Genomic DNA, 11,380 nt, shown 5'->3' on the forward strand with positions numbered 1-11,380 from the left:
CCCTTCTGCTTCATCGGTCATTATCATTCTAGCCATTCTAGTTACCTGCAGTTTCATTTTTAATTTTATTTATTCATTTATTTTTATTTCTTGTTTTCGTATTAGTTTTTCATATCCAGTACTATTTTTGTTTTACTTTATTATCTTTTATTACTTTTATAATTTTGTTTATTTTGTTGTTTTGTTCCCTTTTTATTTATTATTTTTTTTTATTTTATTATTTTAATTTTTAATTTTTAATCAGGGTTCTCTCCCCCTTTTCTCTCTCACTTTACCACTCACTTATTTAAATTTAGTTTAAACAGTGTTTGAATTCAAATTTAAAGTTAATTTCTGTATTCTAGCCATTTTTGTTCACCTATAGGTAACACTCCCTCTAGTGCTTAGTTGGTGAAGTGACAGTTGCCTCCACGGCGGATCGCAGTGAGCTGCCACGGGATCCAGATTGAATCACCTCAATCCATCACTAAGCCTAGCCATAGAATACTGACCCAAAATTAGGGTGCTCCTAAATCTTTAAGGTAATTAGCCGCTCCACAGGCTGCCACACTAGATGTTATGACCCAGCAGCGCCCTCTACTCGGTAGGCCCTGTCATAACCCCTAACAGCAGTAAAAGGCTTAAACCTGCTCTCTCCTCTATCCCTCTCTGTGTTTTGATTTGTTGATTTGTTTGTTTTTCATTTTGTTCTGTTTTGTTTGCCTAGAGACCGAACCTTTGAGAATCATCAGGGAAGGCTGAGTAATAGATTGACGACCCAAGCTGCCAAAGTCTTAAGACGATCACGCTGTCAACAATCTGAGTTAGATCCTTTCCGGTGCCCCCCCCACAACAATTAGACACACCGTGCCATTCACGGCCGAGATAACAGGTGTCTGGTCTACACTCCGCAAACTGTTTGTACTCCTCAGACAGACCGTGCATAGAACGTATAATTACTATAATTGCAGCCTGCTAACGCTGTAAGGACTTGCATTGGCCTTTTCGTGCTGTCCCTCTCTCCCTCTCTCCCTCTCTCTCTCTCTCTCCCTCTCTCTTTTCACCAGTGAGCCAGCATGTCTCGATCATCCAGCCCTGATGCCCACTGGGATCGACTAGCGTCCTGGCTGAGTGCCATAACTGGTACACTCCTGTCTGAAGCAGCCGGCGGCCTGCAGCACCTGAGCCGGGAACAGCTCGACGACAACCTGAGCGCCCTGATGTCACACGATCCGACACAGGACTACAGCCACAAAGATCTCACCAAGATCCTCGGGCCCCTCGCCCACAACCTCCTCGCTCAGGCAAAGCTGGGAGAAGCAAGCATCTCCCGCATGGAACAGGAAGCAGCAGCGCTGAAGCTCCAGGCTGAGGAGGCTCAGAGAAACCTGGTGCTTGCTCAAAGTCAACTGGACCAGCTAACGTCGGAGACTCAGCACCAGCACAGGACGGCGGATGAAAAGGACCCAGAGCTGCAGGAGGAAGTAGAAAGACTCCAGAAAGCCTTAACTGATCTCCGTGTAGACACAACACGCCGAGAGCAGTGGGAAAAGGACACCAGAGAGGAACTAAGTGAAAAACTTCAGCGAGCCGAGGCTCTCCTGATGAGAGCAGAGACTGAACTCAAAGAGAGAGATGCTAGGGCCAGGGCCTGTGAAGGCCACCTGCAAAGTTCCCGGGCTGAAGTCAGTGCCCTGGCCCAACAAAGAGACTATTTAAAAGATGAACTTGATACGGTTCACCGAGAGCTTAAATATGCATATAGACTGCAAAGTGACTCTGAAAGGGAAATGCACACCACAGAATTTCCCCTAACCAGCAGATTGATACCTCCTAGTCAAGGGTTTCCAGTTCGAAAGGGGGGTGAGAGCCCACTGCTCAAGACATCACCTGCCAGCATCCCTGAACCCCCAGCAGCAGCAAGGGGGTGGGAGCCTTTTCAAAGGCTGTCTTCCAGTCACGGCGTGTCACCTAAAGAATTGGATAAGCTGGCTAGAAACATTCCCACTTTCACTCCAAACCCTGCAGGAGGCCACGATGTGCACGCCTACTTAAAAGACATTGACTTTCACTTGCAAACTGTTGCCAATGTTACCACACGAGACAGACTCTATCTGCTCCGAATCACCGCTAGCCGTGAGGTGAGGAGCTTTCTAGACCGGCAGCCAGAAACGGTCGAAGTGGATTACCAGCAAATGCAGCAGGCTCTGATTAAGGAGTTCTCTGACCCAGAGTCAGAGCAAGGACTGATTACTGCCATGGACCTTAAACAGGGCAGACAGGAAACCACACAGGCTTACTACAACAGGCTCAGACAGGCCTACTTCGGAGCACGGAACGAGCCAGGAATGGAACAGGATTTCAACTTCAAAATTCTGTTCCTCCGGAACCTGCACCCAACAGTGAGCCACCACTTGGGGGTTCTGGCTTGCCCACGGACTATGTCCACCCAACAGCTGCGAGATTTGGCCCATAAGGCCTATGTTAAACAAAAGACTGCTTCTGAAAAGACAGGAAAAAACCCCACAATCTATCCTGTCACTAATCAGAGTTCTGAACTTGCTCTAGAGGGCGCCGAGCCAAGCCACACTGACAAACCTGTCAACACAATGTCAAGGTCCTTCCCAACCAGCAGAGAGCAGCATGGCCATGGTGGTGCCCGTCCTAAGCACCAGTATGAGCGCCCCGAGAGATCCTGGGACAGGTCACAACCACCCCTCAACCGAAACTCACAGTGTCCTGCTGAACCAAACTGTGAACTCCGTGAAACAGTTATTCTCTGTTATACAGAATGATGTTGCCCAAACTCAGCTGGTCACCGCACTGATGTCTGACATGCTCCGTGAGGTGAGCTCCTCCATTGACAGCCTAGCCATGGGTAGAATTCCTCCGTATCTGGTGCCCCTGAGCCTAGTACAAACAGTGTTATCCTCTGTAACTACCCGTCCAGCTGACCCTCTTCAAGCCCACCTTGCCTACTCCCTGGGAGGGTCCATCCTGCTACATGTTGACCCTGAGCAGAGCGAGATGGCGTTTCTTCTGAATCTACCCATCATTGAATCTGACAACATTTACAGACTCAAAGACATTGTCAATGTTGGATTTTGGCAGGGAAACACTCACATCAGAATACACACACCAGATATGGTAGCCTACCACGACAATAACCCACAGTTATACCTGGCCCCAAACCTGCGCATGTGTACCCTGACCAAAGACATTCATTATCTCTGCCCCAGCAAGCCCTTCCTTCGAGACAACACTGAAGGAATCTGCGGGTTACAACCCATGCAAAGAGAAACACTCTGCCCCGCTGAGGCCAAGCCTCGCACACAAGTCACAGAAACGCAAGCAGAGATTGTGATAAATCAGTGGCTTGTCAACACGCCCATCCGTACCGCCACACTGACCTATGACCAGCACGACACTGCCACCCGTGTCAGTCTGCCCAACCAGAGTATGTGGATTCACGTGCCCAAAGGTGCCATCCTCCACCTCGGTGACCTGGCGCTGTACCACCTTCCAAGTGAAGAGTACCAATCCGAGGTAGAAATGCCAGCCTTCTTCAGGGACCACAATCTCACCATGGAACCTGAATTGGAACTGAGCATTGAGAAAGGGGGGTCACAGACGATTGACATCACCCCAATCGACACAGCCCTCCAAGCACTGTCTCGGATGCCTGTCCAGAACACCTTTCCCGTCGCTCGATCCTGGACCTCTGCCGACACGGCACTTTGCCTTGCCACAGCAATCGGGTACACCCTAACCCTCGGCCTTGCTTTTGTCCTGTTTAACAGAGTCAACGGGGTGCAAAGGTCCATGAACAGGTGCACAGCTGCCCTTCCTCGAACCTTCAAACGGAGCCACCGCAAGAGAGGGACCCAGGCGGAGACAATGCTGAACCTGACCAAGGGTAACACCCACGCTGAGGATCCGAAGGCTGAGGAAAAGTAGGATCCACCTGCCATCTGTCAATCCTGATCCACCTGCCATCTGAAAATTAGGATCCACCTGCCATCCGGCCTTCAGGATCCACCTGCCATCTAGCCATTATGATCCACCTGCTACCCGATCATCATGATCCACCTGCTGTCCGACCATCATGAAAACTGTTGTCTGACGAAGTGTGCAGGTGAACTTCGTCAGCCAAAAGGGGGGCTGTAGCGTCTGCGTAGGATCATGCATGATTTTTGGGGTTTTATGGTTTAAGAAGACCCTTTTAGCTTTTGACATTTGCATATAAATTACAGTCCTGGTCCCAGACGTCACACTTATATGGGTACTAAATGTCAAATGGTTCCCCCCCACTCTCAAAGAGATGCTAAACAGTTTCACCACTCGCACCTTCATGTGGGGTTTCAAACACATTCCAAAGAGACGTAAATGACCCCCGGGGCCAGGCACAACAGGCCAGGCCGGCTGACCAAGCAAACTAACACACACACAAACACACACACACATAAAGACCGTTACTCTATTATACTCTACAAATATATCTGGTATATTGCATGTGTTGTTTGTATGTTTCCCTATTAGATTAGCTGAGTTACCACTCGTATTTGTATTAGTTAAAGCCCTAAAACACTGATCTTCAGGTGTATGTATGTATCTTTGGTTTAATCTATTCTAAATGTTTGTTTCTTGGTATCAAAATGATCTGCTATCTATTTCTCAAACAATGATGTACAGTATGTGATTGTGAAACGCATCTTACTATTTGTAGCATATTTTGGGTAAAACTGCACCGATCTTCCAGACCAGCAATAAACATGCAAATGGGCCATAAACAAGAGACAAAGAAAGTTTCTCCCGCTCAAAATTCATGCCTCTGATTGGCCATTCCACCTAAAAGGGGGTGTGAATACAAACCCTCAAAAGGCATTAGCCCGAAATAATCTTTGCTCAGAAACCCTCTTCGTTTGAGACAACACCTTTTCCAAGACTCTCAAGATCTTCCTCTTGAGTTTTATTTTCCGGCAGTTTTTATCTTCAAGTAACTTTAGTCGCTGTGGACTTTTCCTTCTTCAGAAGAACCAGAAGTAAAACTTCCAGCTCACTCCTAACGAATCCATCAAAGACCTCCGTTGTCTATCGCATCCGGACAATCGAAACCAATGCAAGTAACCGTTTACAATTATTTAGATGCGTGTTTAAGTTTCAGCCCCTTTTAAGGTGATTTTTGATTCTTTGATGATTCTCAAAGGTTGTGGTTAAGTGATGTGAAATACTGCCAATCTTTTCTTTCCTCTCTCTTTTTCTTACTTTGCTTCATTCTGTATATATGTGTTTTGCTTAGTTAGTTATATGTTAGATATAGTTTCATTTATTAAATCCCTTATATTCACAACTGATTGTCTCTGTTTGCTGCTCACAATTCGAAGTCAATGAATGTGTGAACCCTTGCTACATTTTGCTAAATTACTGCTAGCACTGCACAAAGAAGGACAGATTATTCTTCCTTGGCCAGGAAAATAATCTTTCTTTGAATTGATAAATGATTATTTTGTCTGCTCGGTGGACGGACAGATCAAGTAATGGTAATATTGATTCTGCTACAGTTAATTCAAAGATCTAATCTAAATATTTATTATGAATCATAACCAGTTATAATTCGTCATAAATATTTCCCTTTTTGAGTTGAAAAACCCTACAGTTTTGGTGGAGATACGCGGGCACATTCAAACTTGGTTTGTGAGCAAACAGTATCAATTTATTTGTGTTTTTATATTATGCGCGCTTAGAGTGAGACAAGTCGCAGCGCGAACTCACTCTTTTGGATTGGATGGTTAAAAGCCACCTCCAGTACTGTATTTTTAACAGCCTCTATTTGTCTAACATTTAGTCACTGTTAATTGTTAAAGTAAACTGCAGTTCATAATATTAAAATTGTTCTCTAAAGACGAAGGAATCTCTTTACAGTACATTTTAATATTATCAAAATCGCCTGTTGGAACGAAGAAATCTTCCTGCATTGCGATAAAGATAGATTTGAGCGATGCTCCTCTTATCATCTTTTAAAGGCCTTATTTTGATCGTATCGCTAGATTGAAGTCATTGCGAAGTTCCAATTTCATTTAACTAGACGATCTAACTCCCTTAGGTTTAACCGTTAGAGTAGCTATCCAATGCGTTGCCTAATGCAGATTTGATCATAAGAACACTGTAAGCCAGTAGACGGATTGAAATGTAAATGGGAGCTTTTAAAACCTTGATCAAGTGAAATTTGCATAACAACAGCGAAGAAACCCTGTTGTTCATATTGTTGATATGTGTACTGGCAGCGAAGAAATCCTGCCACACACATCATTGTGCAGTTAAGTTGCACAAATTGTAGAATCTGTTGGGATTTGACTCTCAATGTTCTTGTGATAACTGCAGTAAATTTCGTTAGAATGAGAATAGTCTCACACTAAACGCTATCAGTCTAAGCACGATTGGAGTTAAGGCACAGTACCTTAAACTAACACTAGAGGGCAGGCTGTTTAAGTATCTAACACTTCTTGAACTCCTTCTACCTTCCTGTTTTCACCTTGGGTGGGCGCACCCACTCCCCCTTGTGGGCATTCTCTGCTAGGTCGACTTGGTACTCTAATTTGTTGATTTTAATTTCCCTTCTGCTTCATCGGTCATTATCATTCTAGCCATTCTAGTTACCTGCAGTTTCATGTTTAATTTTACTTATTCATTTATTTTTATTTCTTGTTTTTGTATTAGTTTTTCATATCCAGTATTATTTGTTTTACTTTATTCTCTTTTATTACTTTTATAATTTTGTTTATTTTGTTGTTTTGTTCCCTTTTTATTTATTATTTTTTTTTATTTTATTATTTTAATTTTTAATTTTTAATCAGGGTTCTCTCCCCCTTTTCTCTCTCACTTTACCACTCACTTATTTAAATTTAGTTTAAACAGTGTTTGAATTCAAATTTAAAGTTAATTTCTGTATTCTAGCCATTTTTGTTCACCTATAGGTAACACTCCCTCTAGTGCTTAGTTGGTGAAGTGACAGTTGCCTCCACGGCGGATCGCAGTGAGCTGCCACGGGATCCAGATTGAATCACCTCAATCCATCACTAAGCCTAGCCATAGAATACTGACCCAAAATTAGGGTGCTCCTAAATCTTTAAGGTAATTAGCCGCTCCACAGGCTGCCACACTAGATGTTATGACCCAGCAGCGCCCTCTACTCGGTAGGCCCTGTCATAACCCCTAACAGCAGTAAAAGGCTTAAACCTGCTCTCTCCTCTATCTCTCTCTGTGTTTTGATTTGTTGGTTTGTTTGTTTTTCATTTTGTTCTGTTTTGTTTGCCTAGAGACCGAACCTTTGAGAATCATCAGGGAAGGCTGAGTAATAGATTGACGACCCAAGCTGCCAAAGTCTTTAGACGATCACGCTGTCAACAATCTTAGTTAGATCCTTTCCGGTGCCCCCACAACAATTAGACACACCGTGCCATTCACGGCCGAGATAACAGGTGTCTGGTCTACACTCCGCAAACTGTTTGTACTCCTCAGACAGACCGTGCATAGAACGTATAATTACTATAATTGCAGCCTGCTAACGCTGTAAGGACTTGCATTGGCCTTTTCGTGCTGTCCCTCTCTCCCTCTCTCCCTCTCTCTCTCTCTCTCCCTCTCTCTTTTCACCAGTGAGCCAGCATGTCTCGATCATCCAGCCCTGATGCCCACTGGGATCGACTAGCGTCCTGGCTGAGTGCCATAACTGGTACACTCCTGTCTGAAGCAGCCGGCGGCCTGCAGCACCTGAGCCGGGAACAGCTCGACGACAACCTGAGCGCCCTGATGTCACACGATCCGACACAGGACTACAGCCACAAAGATCTCACCAAGATCCTCGGGCCCCTCGCCCACAACCTCCTCGCTCAGGCAAAGCTGGGAGAAGCAAGCATCTCCCGCATGGAACAGGAAGCAGCAGCGCTGAAGCTCCAGGCTGAGGAGGCTCAGAGAAACCTGGTGCTTGCTCAAAGTCAACTGGACCAGCTAACGTCGGAGACTCAGCACCAGCACAGGACGGCGGATGAAAAGGACCCAGAGCTGCAGGAGGAAGTAGAAAGACTCCAGAAAGCCTTAACTGATCTCCGTGTAGACACAACACGCCGAGAGCAGTGGGAAAAGGACACCAGAGAGGAACTAAGTGAAAAACTTCAGCGAGCCGAGGCTCTCCTGATGAGAGCAGAGACTGAACTCAAAGAGAGAGATGCTAGGGCCAGGGCCTGTGAAGGCCACCTGCAAAGTTCCCGGGCTGAAGTCAGTGCCCTGGCCCAACAAAGAGACTATTTAAAAGATGAACTTGATACGGTTCACCGAGAGCTTAAATATGCATATAGACTGCAAAGTGACTCTGAAAGGGAAATGCACACCACAGAATTTCCCCTAACCAGCAGATTGATACCTCCTAGTCAAGGGTTTCCAGTTCGAAAGGGGGGTGAGAGCCCACTGCTCAAGACATCACCTGCCAGCATCCCTGAACCCCCAGCAGCAGCAAGGGGGTGGGAGCCTTTTCAAAGGCTGTCTTCCAGTCACGGTGTGTCACCTAAAGGATTGGATAAGCTGGCTAGAAACATTCCCACTTTCACTCCAAACCCTGCAGGAGGCCACGACGTGCACGCCTACATAAAAGACATTGACTTTCACTTGCAAACTGTTGCCAATGTTACTACACGAGACGGACTCTATCTGCTCAGGATCACCTCCAGCCGTGAGGTGCGGAGCTTTCTAGACTGGCAGCCAGAAACAGTCAAAGTGGATTACCAGCAACTGCAGCAGGTTTTGATTAAGGAGTTCTCTGACCCAGAGTCAGAGCAAGGACTGATTACTGCCATGGACCTTAAACAGGGCAGACAGGAAAACACGCAGGCCTACTACAACAGGCTTAGACAGGCCTACTTTGGAGCACGGAACGAGCCAGGAATGGAAGATGATTTCAACTTCAAAACTCTGTTCCTCCGGAACCTGCACCCAACAGTGAGCCACCACCTGGGGGTTCTGGCTTGCCCACGGACTATGTCCACCCAACAGCTGCGAGATTTGGCCCATAAGGCCTATGCCAAACAAAGGACTGCTTCTGAAAAGACAGGAAAAAACCCCACAATCTATCCTGTCACTAATCAGAGTTCTGAACTTGCTCTAGAGGGCGCCGAGCCAAGCCACACTGACAAACCTGTCAACACAATGTCAAGGTCCTTCCCAACCAGCAGAGAGCAGCATGGCCATGGTGGTGCCCGTCCTAAGCACCAGTATGAGCGCCCCGAGAGATCCTGGGACAGGTCACAACCACCCCTCAACCGAAGGGGTGGAGCCACATGGGAAGCCAAGAGACGGCCCAAGGGGAACCGACACTCACAGACACAAGCACCAAGCTCGGACTGCCAGCAGCAGAACCCCTCTCAACAGGCCCTGGACAAGCCCAAATATAAACCATCCACAGAACAGAACCAGAAAGCTACATCTGAATCAGCAGAGATCATGAGACTTTTAAAGGAACTCCTCCAAGAAAAGCACCATAAGGGAAAGAAAAGGGATGAGTCAGATCAGCTATGACTAAGCATTAGCTCTGACCCCAACGCCCACTCAGAGTCCCCTCAAAATGAACTTCCCAACCAGATCACTGCTAATCCACTGTTAACCACAGAACCAGATATCTCATCACCAAGTGGTGACATCACTCAACCACCTCAGCTGACTGTGGAACCACCAGAACCAGCCAACATCCCGCAACACACCTCCAGCCAGGACTGCAAAGTACCAGAAAGTGCGGTTTTGGTGGTCTGCCTCCCTGACGAGCCACACAAGACCAGCTCTGACTGCTTGCCAGTCACCACACAAGCCCCAGTGCCGAGACTCCTAGGGAACCTAATCGAAAGGGGGGTGGCCAAAAAACTCTACCTGGCCATCACATTAGAAAATGAGGTGAGACTGGAGGCCCTGGTGGACACGGGAGCTGACCTCACTTTAATGTCTAGCCAACTTTTTGACAGACTTCAAAGTGAAGCCAAGAGACAGAATCGAACTCTTAACTATCAGAGGTGTGTGCTGAATGTGCAATCCTACAGCCAAAATGAGGTCCAACTTGAACAGGTAGCTCCAATTCACCTGACCATCGGCCCTATGAACTTTGTGCACCCTGTGTACATTTCTCCATTGGACACATATCCTCTCCTCATTGGCAAAGACCTGCTAGATCGCTTTGAGCCATTGCTAGATTTTAAACAACTGAAAATCTGGGCTCAAGTGCGAGAACCTCTGCCTCCTCAGTCACCAAGACCACCCCAGACAGACTGTCAGGTCACAAAGGTCGCGGGAAATCTCGCCGCCAGCCGCGGGAACGTCTCGGCCCAAGAGCAAAGTTCAAGGTCGCTGCTCTGTACTTTCCAGTTAGCCAAAGACTCTGACACATACGGCCCCCACGTTAAGGGGGGCTTACAACTGAATGATGTCACAACAACAGACCCCATACTAGCACTGTGGGCAGACAATTCAGCCATCAGCCTCTCACAGTTCAATGCTCTCAAACAGCACACAACGAACATTCCTTTTGCTAACAAGCGCACACGATTCCCCTTGAATCCCTGCCTTGGCCCATAAGGCCTATGCCAAACAAAGGACTTCTTCTGAAAAGACAGGAAAAACACCCACAATCTATCCTGTCGCTAATCAGAGTTCAGAACTTGCTCTAGTGGGCGCCGAGCCAAGCCACAGTGACAAACCTGTCAACACAATGTCAGGATCCTTCCCAGCCAGCAGAGAGCAGCGTGGCCATGGTGGTGCCCGTCCTAAGCACCAGACTGGGCGCCCCGAGAGATCCTGGGACAGGTCACAACCACCCCTCAACCGAAGGGGTGGAGCCACATGGGAAGCCAAGAGACGGCCCTAGGGGAACCGACACAAGCATCGAGCTCGGACTGCCAGCAGCAGAACCCCTGTCAACATGCCCTGGACAAGCCCAAATATAAACCACCAGCAGAACAGAACCAGGAAGCTACATCTGAATCAGCAGAGATCATGAGACTTTTAAAGGAACTCCTCCAGAAAAAGCACCACAAGGGAGACAAAAGGGATGAGTCAGATCAGTTATGACTAAGCCTGAGATCTGACCCCAACGTCCACTCAAAGTCCGCTCAAAATGAACCTCCCAAATAGATCACTGCTAATCCACCGTTAACCACAGAACCAGATATTCCGCACCACACCTCCAGCCCAGACCGCAAAGTACCAGAAAGCTCGGTTTTGGTAGTCTGCCTCCCTGACAGGCCACACAAGACCAGCTCTGACTGCTTGCCAGTCACCACACAAGCCCCAGTGCCAAGACTCCTGGGGAACCTAATCGAAAGGGGGGTGGCCAAAAAACTCTACCTGGCCATCACATTAGAAAATGAGG

The 11,380-nt window shown here is 47.1% G+C and overlaps 1 protein-coding gene across 1 annotated transcript; it reads left to right on the top strand.

Annotated features, from left to right (window-relative positions):
- The first annotated feature begins 270 nt into the window (after nucleotides 1-270).
- Nucleotides 271-10,876, top strand: LOC107731952 (uncharacterized). The gene is made up of 2 exons (XM_016543179.1): nucleotides 271-2,691; nucleotides 10,824-10,876. The coding sequence occupies exons 1-2, from the start codon at nucleotides 1,056-1,058 to the stop codon at nucleotides 10,874-10,876; spliced, it is 1,689 nt and encodes a 562-aa protein (XP_016398665.1). The 5' UTR covers nucleotides 271-1,055.
- The last annotated feature ends 504 nt before the right edge of the window (nucleotides 10,877-11,380 follow it).

The sequence above is a fragment of the Sinocyclocheilus rhinocerous genome, unplaced genomic scaffold (genome assembly GCF_001515625.1).
Source record: "Sinocyclocheilus rhinocerous isolate Xijiao unplaced genomic scaffold, SAMN03320098_v1.1 scaffold399, whole genome shotgun sequence".
In the NCBI taxonomy this organism is placed as follows: domain Eukaryota; kingdom Metazoa; phylum Chordata; class Actinopteri; order Cypriniformes; family Cyprinidae; genus Sinocyclocheilus; species Sinocyclocheilus rhinocerous.

Coding starts and splice junctions, on each gene's coding strand:
- LOC107731952 (XM_016543179.1), top strand. CDS start 1,056: ATGTCTCGATCATCCAGCCCTGATGCCCACTGGGATCGACTAGCGTCC. Junction 2,692..10,823: donor ATCCTGGGACAGGTCACAAC/CACCCCTCAACC, acceptor ACAGGTCACAAC/CACCCCTCAACCGAAGGGGT.